At 49.1% G+C, this 16,752-nt stretch overlaps 1 protein-coding gene across 1 annotated transcript in view; it reads right to left on the reverse strand.

Moving 5' to 3' along the window:
* LOC1273981 (protein serrate) overlaps nucleotides 1–16,752 on the reverse strand; it is a 105,941-nt gene that overhangs the window by 48,615 nt on the left and 40,574 nt on the right. The window contains exons 5-8 of the mRNA XM_061651024.1: nucleotides 5,186–5,240; nucleotides 4,258–4,363; nucleotides 4,029–4,177; nucleotides 3,190–3,250 (exon numbers count right to left, since the gene is read on the reverse strand). Coding sequence (XP_061507008.1) covers nucleotides 3,190–3,250; nucleotides 4,029–4,177; nucleotides 4,258–4,363; nucleotides 5,186–5,240 — 371 coding nt within the window. The remainder of the gene's footprint in view (nucleotides 1–3,189; nucleotides 3,251–4,028; nucleotides 4,178–4,257; nucleotides 4,364–5,185; nucleotides 5,241–16,752) is intronic.

Below are 16,752 nucleotides of genomic sequence, written 5' to 3' on the forward strand. Positions count from 1 at the left end.
CCTCGCGCTCTAGCCCACTTAGTGGAGGAGGAATGTGAAATGGTGGGGCAGCTTGTCCATCCCGCGTGACGCATTCCGGTGCGTCACCCTACCAGAAAACACGCGATTCTCGTACGTTAGATGGTTCAAATTTCAATTCATTAAATTAATTAATTATGACGTAAAAGGTAAGCTAACAGCGAACCCTCGGACCATGGCTGATGGATGAACGGCCGGCGGGCAGAGCTGGGCCAGCAAGACCACCGGGCTAGTTACCGAGCAGCCCAAGTAGCCTCGCTTCCATTCCATCAACCCCCATATCTGAGAGTAGTGCGATCCGGTGCGATAATTATGAAATGGGAATCTGGATCGGATGGCCATCGGGAACACACGACTACGACTCTCCCGGCTTCAGAAAAGTCTACGCTGGTCCCCTCTATGGGATCTCCACTGATAGTGATCTAGTGAAAAGCTCGTCGACTGCTAGCCGCCTACCTTCCCATCCCATGCAGTGGCGTGGTCGTTCGGGTCGGTGGGCTTTTGTGTTGTCAGTTTTGTGTGTGCGCGCGCGCGATAATCACGTTGATGGTTGCCGCCGGGCGGGTTTTGCGCTCATTTGGCAGCGAGTGCGGTTTACGCTGCCGGGGATGGACACGGGCTAAATTAAGTCTGTCCCAGTCGGGCTGGGGGTTGACAGCTCGCCGTCAATTAGGGACTGAGTTGGGTGAGCAAGTGCGGCTTAATTGATTATGGCAAAAAAGAGTGAGAGACATGGAGGAGTGTTTTTTTCTCGTCTCTCTCCGGAAAACTGCAACTGCAACGAATTCTGCCACAGTACACTGGCGATGGCGCTTGGGTAAGTGTGTATATATGGATATGGTCAGTTTTCTACGTTTCTGGCATGAGAGCTGGTGGGACAGACTTTAAACACCATCAACACCCTCGATTGCATGCGGTCGAAAATGAGTTCCAAAATGGAACGATCACTTCCCTTTACTGCCAAAGGCGCTAAGGTGTAATAGCATAATTGCATCGATTTTCCGGTGCTTTAACCGGTAGATGAGAGAGGGAGAAAGGGGGAAAAAGCAAGGGAGACTCATTTTAAAGCAGGAATGGGAAGCTGTACCCACCGTCGCGATAATCAACGGGGGGATAGTTGGCTCTAGCATTCTTTTCGACTGCGGGTAGTAAACTCCCGCTCCCGTTCTTGTGCAGTCCCTTCCCGAAGGGGCCACAAAGCGGATGCAATTGCTTCGACAATTCTATTGTTTCATCGGGCTAGGATAAATTAGCCAACCGTGCGGCGGAACGTGAACGTGTTGTTCAGTTTTTCTCTCAGCATTTATTTACACGTGCGTACGTGTGTGTCTAAAGCAAGCTGTGCTACCGTGTACGACGTGTTTTATTAGCCAGCAACAAGACGAACCATCTTCCACCTATCCACTGGAGGGTGTGTGTGTGTACTTGCTGCTACTTATTTAGCGCGCTACAGTCGCCCACCGTTGGCACCCACCTATTTGTACCGTGTAAAATATTTACTGCAGCTCTATTGCATGTAATTTATGTTTCTGTGCCACCCGCTACCGAGCAGGTACGTTCCTCTCCTTCGCCACCCAAGTCTCTTGCGTGGTGAGTGAGTAAAGGGCTAGGGATCGTGGGTTTACAGCTTGGCGCGTTTTGTTCGCAGTGCATGAGTAAAGGAATCGCGGCATTTTCAATATTCACACTGAAACCGAAATCCTGCTACACGATACACTCACACAGGAGAAAAAAAGAACAAACCCACGGGATAGGTTCGATCGCGACGATCATTTGTTTGCCGTTTCGACAATTTACAACCCCTTCCGTGAGCCGATCGATTCATGAGGATTTTGCTCTGTGCATGATGGTGGTGATCATCCGCGCTTTTCTCGCATGCCAACAGACAAAGGAGACTGCACAATCGATTGTGCAGTGGCCGGGGTGGGTAATTTCGAAAGATTCGACGAGAGCCGAGGACACCGGGACACGATCAAAAGACCGGTACAGCGCCGATGGTAACGAATGGCAGTTGCGGCAAGAGAACTACGGACCGCGTACGCGCGCGCGCTCGTTTTCTGCTCGTCGTGTAAGTAGGATGTAGTATTTGTTTTAAACTGTGCGAATTTAGATCGAAAAATGTAAATATGCAAAGCGGGCATCCCCCGCGTACGGTGCACAAAACGGTTGTGTGTGTATGTATGTTGCTGTTTGTTTGTTTGTTTGTACATTTAGCAACGCTGCTGCCAACAAGCAACAGCAAAGGGGTTGATGATTGAGAACGGGTGAAACAAATCGTTGCTCGCTTGTAATAAAATAGAAGAAAGAGCTAATTAGGAGGGATACCGGGGGCGTTTGAGGCATAATGCTTACAAGCCGTTCCGTGTGTTCGTTTGAGAAAACAGCGTCCCTCCGTCCGACCGCCTTCGCCCGGCTTCTTCACGGAGGATTTAAACAATTCACGGTGTGATCACGACCAAGCTTTTTGTTTTCCGTGCCCTCGTTTTTTTGCACAGGGAGCAGACAACTGACCGGCCCATTCCACGGGCTGCTTCTCGAGCCTAGGATTCGCTCCCCGGGACGATCGGACGCGTCCATTGGCTGCGCAGGCAGCTCACGCGGGCCGCCCGACACGATCGCCATTTCGCCGGAGCCTACTTTGTTCTACTTAGGATCTGCACGCGGCGTCTCGCCGATCGTGTGTCCCGATGGGAGCATGGTTCGGTATTGGCTATTTTTCGCCCAGGGAGCCCAATGTGCAGTGCGAGCATGACCGATGATTGGTTCGAGTGTTTTGGGGAGGCTCTGTTTCGGGTTTCGGACCTACCCTTCTGCTTCGCTGCCAGTGCATTCTTTCGACTTTGGGAGTGGTGGTACGTTTTTCCCACTGTACGGTACAAGTTCGTCGACTGCGAAGGGTCGTGCCCGATGTTTGCAAACGATGGCATCGAGCAGAGACGACGCAGTGAGGAGGCGGACTTTACTAGCAACTATTCGAACTAATCAAACGAAACATTTTGCAATCGAAACGTGATCTAAATCGATTTACTGGAATGTATTCGGTATGTTTCGGGAGGGAAAGGCATGTTGCCGTTTAATCGCATACAGAAAAAATGGAGCTAACATCTTTACATCGAAATACAGCTACAAATACAAAATCAGAGTCAATAAAACAAACAGGATGGTACTTACTCGCACTCGCCCGGCTGGTCACATTTGCCGTGTATTTGGTCACATCCCGGCTTGCAGATTGCTGAAAGGTGGCATAATCGGTAAAGAAAATGTAAGTGTCGAGCGCTTAATGGAAGCCTACGGGCAAGCCATACATCAAGGGGGGAAATAAAACGTAACGAGTGAAAGGAAAAACCTCAAACGTATCTGGTACGTGAAAATGGAACGGCGAGTGAGGGTTTTTTTTTGGAACCGTTTGGTCAGCGAAGCGATAACAGAGGAAAATGAAAGTAAAAAAAAACAATGTAAAACACTGCGAGGTAAAAGAAAAAAACTACTACCAACCAGATTGACAAGCTGAAAGACCGATCCATGTTGAAACAAACAAAAGCCCATCGGTCAGCGATCGGATAAGATAGTGCAGTAAATGAGCGAAATAAAATTCCGAAAGCACACAACTAAAACCAAACTCGAGATCGAATTTTCACCATCGTTGGGCGCATTGGCGCAGACGTTGGTAACTGTTTTGGTTGGAGCGATGTGTTATGTGTGTCTCGGATTTTTTGTTTGTTTTTGGTGTAAGTTAGTTCCCGCTTGGTTTGGTTCCTCTCGGTCCATTAGTCTAATCGCAACGAGTCTGTTATCCAGCTTCGAAAGAAAAGCCTAGCAATATATTAAATGATCACGGACCATCCTTCACGATCAGTTACATAAATTGACCTTTCACATTGAGCGTTGTCGTTTGCTTCTGTGCGTTTTTCAGGTGCGGCACTTCGCTGCCCTGCGTTATCTTTTGAGTGTTACCAGTTTGAAGATTTTCCGCGGAAGAAGTTATAGAATTAGCTACCAGCGGTACTCACCTTTCTCACAGTTAGCTCCCTGCCAGCCCGGCATACACACTTTGTTGCCCTGCTTGCCGCAGGTATAGTGCCCGAACTGATCGTTTCGGGGCCGACAAAACGTCGTACAGGTCGTGTTGTAATAGTTATCAGCGCACTGCACACGTACACTGCAAAATTCGAAGGGAAAGCAGAGCAGTTGGTTAGTAGGCGAGGTTCACAAATTGGACTTTTCTTCCGCGTAACTTACCGGTACGTTATTCGTGCGCTCTTGCCTATGTGATCTAATGTATTCCAATCGTGCGACGGTAGAATAACGCCGGAAAATGATGTTTCGTCTATGAGCCGCTCTGAAACTGCAAACAAACAAAGGGAAAACGTTAGTACCGGTTGAAGGTCTCAGGGCGAGGGGTCCAAAGGCGACAGCAAAAGAAAACTGCTTCATTTGTTAATTAGCACTGTTGGTGGTTTGCAAGCATGTGCAAGAAAGAAGCATCGTTTTGTTTTACCGAGACGTCTAATAAAAAAAAGCTAAGCAGCAATGGTAGCATGGTTTGCACCATTTACTTTTTTCTTCTTGCAGATCGACACCGAAGCGTCAGAACTCACAGCATATGTGTAGCAGTGAGCGAAAGACTTGGCACGATCCTTGCTAAACATGGGCCGCTACAAATTGTTAAACTGTGAGATTTTTCTGTCCGCGACCTGGTGTCGATCAAGTAGCAAGTAGTGACGGGAAGGGAGAGTGTTGCAAGTAAAAAATAAAAAAGCCAACAAACAAAAGTGAAAGATCGTTATGCTAATTTTGAGTTAACGTCTGACGCAGTGTCTGTTAGTGCTGCGCTACTGGGGAAGGCTTCATGGCGAAGGAGCCCGTATGGGTACACGGTAGCACATCACTTTAGCCAACGATGGACACTCGCTTCGGTCAATTCCCAAGGTCCGTCGAGGCTGGTGTGCTGTTTCACACATGTGTAAAGTTCTGGTTAACCAGTTATCACCTTCATGCCATCGATCGTTGTTTTACCACTGGTGGAACAAAAACAATTAATTGCAAAACAAAAAAACAAAAAAGTCTCGGTAGAAACGGTGCACAAAAAAAAAAATGCAGATTGGGGACCAACTAGCTCGAATCATTTTAATATCGGTGAGTTTTTTCTTCTTCTCGTAACACTTACTTGAATATGACTCGTTGTACATATCTAAAGCTTGTAGGATAAGTGTGAACGATTTCTGAAAGTAGAAAAGAATAAAAAAGAATTAGTTAATCAGATGAAACTTGAAGCATCGAAGTGCCGTGAACTGTTTCAAAAAAGGTTGAGGACGCGTCAGCCCAGCAACAGACAACACAACAGACATTTGATTTCTACGGTACTCGATAGACCGTTGGCTGGGTAGATCCAACCAGACTCTCGCAAAGCGGCAGTCCGAGCAATCGGGCACTTGACCGGACCGGAATGAGAATGTTTACGCACTTAATCGGATCGTTCTATGCAACAAGAGATCATTCAGACAAAATGTGTAATGTTATGATTCCCGGCAGCTCCCTCTCAACAAAAAAAAAAAAAAAACAGATCGTGAGAATTTTTACATTAATGAGATTGCCACACATAATTCTCACACCGGCCAGCCAGTCGCGCCAGTCTTCTGGAAGGACCGACGAGTGACGGAATATTTTCTCAAACACCCGGGTTTAGTTTTTTTGGACGGTTGGTCACACAAGGCTTCGTTAGGGAGCAGACGAAAAGACGCAATTGAAACGGTTATGCTCGCTTTTTTCCCGAACCCTTCTGTTCTTGTTGTTGTGCTGTTACACCTTCCAATTCTCATTCGGTGATTTCACACTTTTCGACAATTGTTATTGTTACGACCGACCGCGGAAGGAAGGTGCCCCGCCTAGCTGCGCTCACGGGACCCTATGAATTACAAATCAGGAAAATAGCGAACCTGAAGCGAACCAAATCGAGGGAATCGAGAATGGTGAACCGCGTTGAAGTGCTTCTGGAATTCTTGATCAGCTTTGGATTGCCTTTACACCCTAACGTTCCATCCTTCCCTGCGTTTGGAAGGGGTCAGTGACACACCAACGACAGTGAACGGTGCGCCATCTTATTCAAACTTTCGCTTAGCCTCCCAACGATGCCGTTTGACCCAGACTACTTGTGCGCGTGTGTGCGCGGTGAGAGCGATAGTCATGTTTGAAGATCCTCGTTCGGTGATAACACTAAAACCCCTTCGGTATCGGCACTGAAGGTGTCGAATTAATGTGATGTTTAGAAAACATGAAACACCTTCGCTGTCGTCCCAAAATGACACACTGTGCTCGAAATAACATCACGCGCAGGTATCGATCGAAACGATCGCCCTCGACGGATCGATTGATCCGTCAAAAAGTGGGGTGTTAATTTAAGAGCATAGCTCGTAAAAAAGAAAGATCGAGTAGCGTTTTGAGAAATTCGACAAATTGACGAAACAAGCGTGATCGATAAACGCAGCCTCTGCCCCAACGGCTGTGTTGTCCCGGCACGACGCGAACAAATCCATCAGCGGGTGGCGATGGAAGCGTGCGCGGAAACATATGCGAGATCATCATAAAGATTCATTCATAAAACGTTGCTGTGTGAGTACACGGGCGAGTCGTGCGCGGCATGCAAGGGCCAATGGCCGTCGATCGCGCCATTAGAAACTGTGCGCGGCTCTCTGCTGTCAAGATTCAGCTGCGGTCGGGTGAGATCGTCGTTTCCGCTCGTTATAACCCGTAGTATTCACACATCATAACTCACCCGGCACGTCTCCCCGTCTCCCCCCGTACAGTGCACAACTGTTTCTTCTCCCATGCGATGTCCCACGCTGCGGATCAAATCGCGACACCTTGGCTAATGTGTCACCGGCACAAGCCGGGTAATCTTCGCACTGTAGTACGTAATGTTGCAAAAAAAGAAGACCAAGAAAAAAACAATACGCTTAAATATGGTTGCCTACTTCACCGAGAGCATCTTCACCACCACCGCGGGGAGCTCCATTTATGTCCGAACAGTTGTCTCCGCCGTATCTCATCGCGTGATCTCTCACTTAATGCGTTCGGGGTATGGGCGACGGTCGGCCCAAAGGGGAGGTTTGTGTAAACACAGTCACAGAACATCCGATTCGTCACCCATCCCGAAGCCCCACGCCAAGCACTCCTCACTTCCAGAGCGTTCTTTCCTTCGCCTGCGATGGCCGATACGATCGGTTGTGATGTTGCTGCAGCCGTTCGGGCAAACCACAATTTACATATCTTACTCGCCAGCGAGTGATACTTCATTCATGCCCAAATCCCGGGCGTAGATCGCGATGCCACCGGCGGAGCAGAGTGCCAAGCAATACACTCGCGTACACAAAAATGTCCGGAAAATGTAATTTAATTTGAATATAATATCTGCCCTTTTCCATCCCTTTCCCCGGGGCGAACGAACCCACCCGACCGCGTCCAAACCCGGGTGGAAGGGCACGTAAACGGGCCGATCGGCGTGCTCTCGCATCTTTTATGAAGCATGGGGCTCGGTACACGGTGAAGCATTCGGCGAAGGGCGACGGTTAGAACGATTCTACCTTGCTCGTTTGCGTCGCTCGCGTTCCTACCCGCGCACTCCGGCACCACGATAGCATTTAGGGCATCTGAGGACTGATCGGGGGGTGTCCCGGGCAAGGAGCTCTTTTATTATGATTGAATTAAAACGGTTGATAACAATAACAAAAGTATTCTATTCTTTCTCCTTTCGCTTGTTCCCTCGGGCCTCGGGCGCGTGTTCCCAGGGTTGCTTGTGCACCCTCTTGCGAGAGAAGGTTACATTTCGTAAGGGGTGCTGCTGCTTGATCACTTGCCCTGTCATCATCGCCGTCTCTTGGTCGGTCCGGGATGGTGTAGAAAGGGAAGGTAGTCTAGATTAATTTATCCTCGCCTTCCTATTCTTGCCGGTTGCTCTGTCCCTTCGCTGCCGCCGCTCACAGAATGCCACCGATGGACGGAAATGTGTGCGCCTGTCGTCCCGTACAAACATTATGACACTCTGCGCGCGGTGGCAGTGTAGGCTTAACGAGAGCATTAATTTATGCTTCCGCGCACGCACGACCGCACAATTAGTGCGCCGCGTACAGCTCCTGCCCTGGGCACTGGTGGCAGTGTAATGGAACCGTCTATTTTGGTGGTTAATTTTTGGGCAGTTGCTTCCTTGCCTACCTGTTGTGTGGTTTTGTCATTGGGTCAAGCGTGGCCGGTTTTGCTTTTAATTTCTCACAAGCGGACAAGCAGTTCCAAAACGACGTCCCAGTGGAAGGTTTCAATTCGGGGGGACCGATTGTTGCATTCTTTTGAGCGAGTAAACGCACTTTAAGAACATTCACTTACACAAGACAGGTGACGGAAGCACAATTTGTTTAGCATTTGCTTTGGACGGGAGGGTGTTCTTTTTTGTGTGCGTGTTTTGCCGGGGAAGCATACAAGTAACCCTCGCTTATTTGTACCGCTCTACGATCGCTGCAGCTTGCACAGGAACTTTAAACAGTACTGCCTAAAAGCAACGCTTCATGACTATCCAAAATTTGACTGTTGGTGCCTTGGAAAGCGTTCGCTGATCAGCGTTTGTCTCTCTTCTCTTCTGTTGCTACCTCGGGCAGTGGCTTCTGCTTCGGCCGACAGTTCTTGTTGCGACGCAACAATTTGCAGCTCATGACGCACACAAACATACACACCGGGCACAGGAACCGCATTTAGTGTGCGATAGGATCGTGCGCCAACCGGACAGCTCGTACGCAGTTGACGTACGACCAACGAGCCGCTAGCCGCCACCGTCAAAACCGGGCCTGGGCTAAGCTGAGGCACCGTCCAAGTGCGTTTACCTCAAACGAGGCGGTAGGGACGGACGGTTTATCTCCCGCAGTGCGCCGATCTCGCATTTTATGCTGTGAAGTTAATTGGAAATCAAACGGCGTCCAGAGCGTCCCGAACTACATACACAAAAAAAAAAAGACTATAGAAGGCGATCACTGTTTGATCGTGGGGGAGAGGGGCAATGAGGGAGCGCAGTCCGCCACGGACGGCAGTTTGGATAGGCGTATCGTAAAAATAAAAGCCTAACCCGTCCACCCCGGGATCAACGGATTCGGGACGGATGATGAGGTTCTGGTTTTCATCATCATCATCATCATCGTCGTCGTCATCGTCATCGTTTTCCAATTGAACTGGCAGAAGAGATCCATCACCCGGCACTGGACCCGCACTGGTGGGGGACTGGATCTAGTGCTCGGCGGGCGGTAACCCGTCGCCCCGAACAAAGAACCCGTTTGTAAACGTATTCGTAGTTTTATTCGGGCCTTGGACCCAGCCCCCTCCTCCCAGCTAGAGTTTAGCGAACCAGTGGGGGATGGCAGCGGTTGAGCATTAGAAAATCTCTTAATCAGCCCGAGCAACGCGCTGGTCAGCCATTCTATCAAACCCCATGCACGGGACGAGACACCCTTTTTCTATGTTCCGATTCCGGCCCAGCGGGGCTGGGTGTCGTTTATATGGTTTTGTTTTCCAATCTATGCTGCGATGTTGCAGGGGGTTGTTTATTCGTATTAAAACGGAGCAATAAAAAAAATGGGAGTACAATCACGATCCCGCACGAACAACACACGTTCGGACACGTTCAAAGCTATTGTTGGACCATAATTGAAGAAGTGTGGCCCGATCTCTAATCTTCATTGTTTGGCTGGTACCGGCATGATCCGGATCTGGTTCGGTAGGGGTGTGGCCGTTTGAGCATCATCTCGAGCCCGTTGAAAACCACCCCGCACGATCTTTCGCAACTGTGGTCGGCCTTTGTTGGGTGATCTGCACACGCTTATGGGAAATTAATTATATCCATGTGAACGATTTGGTTTTATTTGATCGCGGGCCGTTTTTTGGAGGACTTCTCTTCTAAGCATTATGTTTTGAACGCAAAGAAAGGAATGCCACATTTGCATTCGTTGCGTTCAAGAGCTGGCTCAACGTGAGTGCCGCTCGATATTACTTGCAATACAATTGGATTAACAAAATATACCAAAGTGATCGCGTTGTTCATGCACAAAAAAAAAAAATCGAAGCGCAACTTCCCAAAAATCAAGCTCTTGGCACGAACGGCTCTTGTAGGTTTTTGAAGATCTTTGATTGCTGCTATTCACACTAACCATTCTGTTTGAAGAGTTCTGGTGGCTAGGGAGAGGAGGATAGGGAGGGTTCTTTCACCTGTGAGAGGGGTGGTAGGGCAGCTCGACGTGCGTCCAATCTAGCGCACCGTCGGGGATGTTTATCTTTGGGGCGTTTTGTCTTGAAGCGCCCGCGTGAAGTTGTTTGGATTTCACTTTACGATCGCGACGTGAGCCCGAATCGAATGTGAGCGTGTGTGTGTCAGTGAGTTCCGTTGTGTAGTTTGATTTATTAATTCGATGAATGGAAACGCATTCATAATGGCGATTTGGGGATCGGTTTTATGAGTTTGATGAGCCCGTAAAAGTTTGAAATTCTTTCGAACACAAACAGTTCACCAATCTCGACTGCGGGATGTTCATACCATACCAATGTTGTTTTGCATAAAACAGGGACAACAAACGGTTCGAGCGGTGCAAGAACAATGTTTACTCCTCACCTTAAAGGCTACAGCGTGTTGGCCATTTTATGCACATTTTATGGTACATTTTTGTTCGAAAATGGAGCGTTCTGTTCCAGGTTTAGGCCATTGCAATCGCAACCATAACCTGTCATTCTCCAGTGTACTTTGAGCCTTCATACTAGCCGTCATGAGTGTGGAAGCGCAAACCGTACGTACCGTTTAGCTCGCCCTAATGACAACCATTCTTGGCCGGTGACGAACACGAAGCTCACAAGAAGGAGGTCACAAGAGTGCCATCGCTCGCTTGCTCGTCATTTTTAGGCGCACACAAATATGGACACTGGTGGCTGCCTGTTGCCCCGAGCTAACGGTTGCCTGTCAGCCGAGCGAAAAGCTGGAAACCGTGCGCTTTGTGAAATGATTTATCTTTAATTGATATGTTCCGACGGGGGACTTTTCGGAAGGGACGCGTCCGCCAAAGATATGCTACCATTGGAGCTGCCGTACCTTAAACCGCCGAGCCGATGGCGGCAATAGTACCAGTGAAGCAAAAATCGATCGGGTTTTTCATTTTGGGAAGTGATAATTGAAGCCAAAGAAGCTCTTGTTTGCCGCGCGCGCTCCTTACGCGGATGCGGGAAATGTGGCTCTAGCATGGTGGTGTCGAAGGCGATTGTTTCCGTGGCGGGCGCGGACAGTGGCAGTTGTTTTGGTTTTGGTTCGGCCAGCCAATAACAGTCTATCACAGCGATCGCAAACATGACACGGTTGATTGTATCGCCGAGCGACCGGGAATCGCGCGCTTCCGATAAAGGAAAGTTGGACTGGCCCCGCTTCCCGCTGCGTTGGTTGCGTCCCGGGCAGGCCTTACGCGCGGCAGACGGTGAGTTAATGAGTTAATTAGGCTGGTCGCCTGCGGTACGGTAAGTCACGTTCCAGCGGTGACTTGTGATTGGCGTATCGCGTGATTTGAGATCCCGTTTTGATCGAGAATCAAGAAGAAAGGAAATGTAAAAAACCGCAGTACATTGATTCGTTTCTAATGATTGCACAGATTAAGGAGGACCTTTCGGTGAGACTTGAACGATTGAAGTAAAAAGGATGAGAGCTGCTAATTAACCTTTTTTTTGTTGCTCCCCGCCTTGGCAACCCGGCGTTGGTACATTATTCTTGTCACGATTCGCTCGATGAATTGCCCAGGTCTATTGAAGCAGGATTATGAAGCTGCACGAAGCGGCGAGGATAATCCGTGGCGGCAGAGGTGAACGAGCGCAACCCGGCCGTCGATCAGTATGATCAGCAACAGTAAGGGCCACTGACAAATCATAGACACCGCGCCACGAGCTCGGGCGGGAAGCCATGAGCTTCCGGGCGATCCCGGTGGGACCGAATGGACACGATTCTGTAAAGATCAGTGCAATTCCGAAGCGCCAAAGACGGGGGAAGAGCGAGACTTGCCCATTAATGGACGGTTATTTATGAACGACCACCGGTCGGGATCGGTCCGAAAGTCCTCGCGTGTTTCCAGCGGCTGCTGCTGAAGACAGCTGTTACCTTCGCGAAGGGACGGACAGTGGGAGCGGAATGAGATAAATCTTCCAATTGATCGAAGGCCGAATTCTGAGGCCGGCCGAGCAGCGTAAAGAGCGCATCGATTACGAAACGATAATGATGGGCGTCGTTTTGGGAGGTTGCTTTCCTTCACAATTCCCCGACGCTTTTCTAGGTTACGCTCGGACGTATCTTGTTAGTGAGTCGGGAGAGTTAATAAACAAGCGCGATATTCCTGTTTTCCTACACCGACACTCCGCCCTTATCCTGCGTCTCCAACAAACAAACGAAGAAGTGATTTGAAACAGGGAAAGTAAAGCTTGCGCCACCGGTCCGCGTTCGTCCAGCCTACCTGGTAGCAAGATGTATCCCGTAATTATGTTTCCTTATCTGAGCCCCGGTGCTGGCTGCCCTTCTCTCCTAAACGTGGCGTGCCCGAATCCTGTGCGGGGTGTGGAGAATCGTTACGATGGGAAAATGGTTGCATTTCGTAACGATTGTTGGCGATCGAAGATCGAAAACAGAAATACCCACGGCACTAGCAAACCAACAATCGGACACCATTGTTGGTTTGTACGCGTTCCGATTCACTTTCCGATAGTGTGCGCGCTGGGCGGAAGGTTTTTTGTCTCTCTCTGCCCACAAAAGGGCCCGGCACGCTGCGTAGGGTGAGCAGCAACAAACACCACCCACCCACCACCCCATTGGCTGGTGGGAACCGATGAAACAAATGCAAAAGCCGCATACAATTCCGGACCGCACACACACCGCCCCAGCGCAAACAAAAATGAAATACTACAAACAGGCGAATGTCAACCACATCCATCAGCAGTGCCGCCGATACCACCACGCAATATCTTTTGTTTGTGGTAAATGTCAATGCAAATCAATTTGGCGTCGGCGGACGCGGTTTTTAATGTTTCGCGCGCGTTCGCAGTTTGGGAATGCTCGATCGCGGCAGCATCTGCATCGATGTTTGGTTCCGATTGTGGTTCGTGTGTCGGGTGAATTCGTGAAGGGTTATGATGAGAACAAACCACCCAGACATCCAATACACGCGTGACACTGGGTTGGCAATAAATTTAAAAGCGACTAAAAAAGAAAAGAAATAACGCAAGGAAAAGTTGAAGCGGAAGAAGGAAGAATTATGCACGCAGCACCAGCATTGACCCGACCGTGTCACCGCAGCAACGGGAATACCGAGCCGGATGCCACCCTCCGCTTCTAATCCACAGCGCTGCGAGAACGGTAATGTGAGAATCAGCTAGAGATCCATTGCAATAAAGTTCGCGAATGTGTTTTTTGCTGCTCTCACCGACGCCTTTCATGCTTTATGCTCATCAACATATTTTGTAGCGATTGCGGCAGGGTGTGTTACGTTTTTTTGCAAAAGCAGTTTTGATATTAAAGATCCATTCCGTTGGGCGCTCTCAACCACATGGCTTTGCGTTTCCGCTTGTTAGTGCTGGGAAACATAAACCAGAAGACGGACTAGCGCACACAATCGTGGCATGGTGGCAGAACGTTTTTGGGGTGCGCTTTCGCAGCAGAAACACCCAGTCGGAGTTGGTGTTCAGCTTATACATAATGTTGACCGTCCCCGAAACGACAATGCTCGAGCGGTGGATTCTGGTGGTCCCGGCGCACCGAAACGCACACCCGGTTGACAAATGGGTCATCCGAGGGGTTCTCCGTTCGGTTGGAGAGAATGCATCTTAATTAAATGTGTATTGTTGAAAGCACCACGAAATGGAGACGGATACAGAAAGATAGAAACGAAAGAAACAGATCACCCGCAACGGCCCCCTTAGCTAGTACGCAGCCAAGCTGCGAAGCAGGCTTGGGGGACAGAAACAAAAAACTGGACGAACATTAAAATAAAGAACACCGAATCGTCGCCCGGAATTTGAACCAGCAGCGCGCGCTTTTTATCCATCATTATCGCCGCGTCCGTTATCGCGTCGCCCGAGGAAAGCCGATCGGACGCTTCCTCGAGTCGTGGAAGCGGGGCCGAGATTTCAATCTCTGAATCTCAAGCCCCCCAAAAATCGTTCACTCACGTCCCCGGACGGGCAGGGCTTTTTACTTTGCACATGATAGGCTCCAGGGTTTAGGTTTACGTCGTGGACGTGCGGTCGTTTATCTTCTGCGTCGTAGGCACCTTATTGATTTATGTAAATTATCGCGATCGCCAAAAAATCGGGACACTTGACAGCTCAGCGATGGGACTGCCAGTACCAGTACCGGCGAGGAGGGAGGAAACGCCTTGCCAGTGCCACGTCACAGCCACCAAAAGGTAGCGAATTCGCAAGGAAGTATTTTAATTAACGCGAAACAGTCGGCAAGCGGGTTAATCTTTTGGGTCGTAGGGAGCTGGAGGTCCATTTGAAGCTTTTATTAAACGATACGTGGACTTGATCGTGATACAGGGCTAATGGGTGATGTTGGCGTTCTCTTTTGGGATAGTAAAGCAAAATGAACCAACAATAATTGATCTTTTTTCATTCCAGGACATCACAGGCTGTAAATAAACATTTCTCTTGAGGAATTATAAAAAAAAACACAAAAAACAAAATTACCACCGTTACTGGCTTGCACACGTTTGCTCATACACGTCGGCAATGGAAATGTTCTAACGTGCGGTTTTGCAAAACTGTTTGCGAACAATCTCGGGTGCAAACGAACACGGGAATACGGGAGCCACCGAGAAACTGAGAAACCGACTCCCGGCCGGTCCGAAACTAGTTTTCTCGCGCTCTAATCCTCCAATAATACCATTTAAATTCGTGATTAGAATACTATTATCCCAAATCAGACAGCCTTTTTGTGTTCGCATTTCGAATCGTTAATCGACGACGTTCTGGTTCGGGAGTCGCCGGAATAATGCCGTGTCCGTTGATGAGGCCCGTTCATGGTTGTGAAATTAGAACTGCCGGTGTGTGTACGTGTATGCGTAGAGGAAAGAAAAACAGGAGCACAAAAAAAACACGCCAGCCACTCGAACGAAAAAAATAAAACAGTACCGGAGTAAGCAGAACGACGCTTAGAACGACTCGTTTGGGGCGAGCTTTGTTAGTCGCACCGAAACTAACGTCGCTCGGTTCGCCAGTGCTAGCAGAAAGGGCAACAAATTGGTGTATAATTTGATTTCTTTCACTCAATCCTTCAATGACCGGCGAGAGTTACTTCCTGCCATCCAGAAGCTTTGGGGATGAGATTTCTTCATCCTTTCGCTTACAGCCGACGGGGGCTGGTATAATGCGTTCGCATTATTCCTTGAAATTTGATTAATTCCCGATGCGTGTGTGAAATTGTTAATACGACACGATGGCCGGCAACGTTTTTGTAAGGTCTATTTTTGTAGGGTTGTGCTTCCCGGACAACTCGTAGTCAGAACGCAACAGTTAGTTGAAGAGCAGAAATGGTTCAACTAGAATCCAAAGCCCTGGAAACGGGACCAATCGTCGGGCACTTCTGGTTGCTGAAACGTTCTTGGAACGTCGCAATTGGCAGTTGAATGCGTGTGTTTAGTTTTTGAATGTTTGATTTGTTACTTTCTTGCAAGCACACTGACCAGTGCACATCAAACCGTGTGTTTAAATTTGCATCGCTTTCGTAGCAGCACGATCGCGGCAGGAAGTGTAGAAAGCACTAGCTAGTGGATGGTTTAGAGTTTAGGGTTTCTCCCCCCAGGCTATTGATGCCACTGAATTGCGGCTTGCTGCTAAATGATAATTAACCGAGAAATTTGTTGTTGTTCCCACAACGATCCTCTACGCAAGTGGTGCGAGGGAGGCGAGAACCAAAACGTACAGAAAAAATATCCGCCGATGTGATCACGACCGCACCAAAAGCACCGTAAGCACAGGAGGCAACTCTTTCGAACGTCAACATTTGACCAAAACGGCTGTGAAAAGAGCAGCTCACACTCGAAGGTGTTTTCGTTTCCATACCGCACCCATTTTTGGCGTAGCCTGCTTTCATAGCGCATCCGTCGTAGCGGGAACTTGGTGCACATTTCCTTCCGAAGCGTGGAAAAAAGTGAGAAAAGCAGGAAAAGCGCTTTACTTCACACCACATTTAGTTTACGGCTCTTTTTTCCTTTACACTCGCCTCAAATCCGGCGCATAATGTATGCGGATGGTAATGGCCAGCAGCACCGCACTAACTGCATCTAAAACGCAGCATAATGATGGTGAAGCAAACCTTTCCGCGTGTCGTGCCTGTCCATTTGGAAACGGCTTTTGCGCACATCTCACACAATGCGCGCTGCAAATAAAGCACCCGCGAAGTGGCAATGAAGAGGATGCTGTTGATGATGACCGCTTCCCAGCGGTGGACGCGCGCGCGAGATGGTGGTGAAAATATTAAACACCCATGCTAGTACGCCAGTGTAACTGCCGGTTCGATTCGCGGCAGGGTCACCGGATAGGGGCCACCTGATGGTACCTGACGACGTGGCGTGACGGATGGACGCACCACTACCTCGCTTGGTGCTGACTGGAATCGGACATGATGCGATCTCTCGTCCACGGTGCGCTTCCAGACAGTGTGGCAGTGCAGTGATATTTATTTGAAAA

The sequence above is a fragment of the Anopheles gambiae genome, chromosome 2 (assembly GCF_943734735.2).
Source record: "Anopheles gambiae chromosome 2, idAnoGambNW_F1_1, whole genome shotgun sequence".
Lineage (NCBI taxonomy): Eukaryota > Metazoa > Arthropoda > Insecta > Diptera > Culicidae > Anopheles > Anopheles gambiae.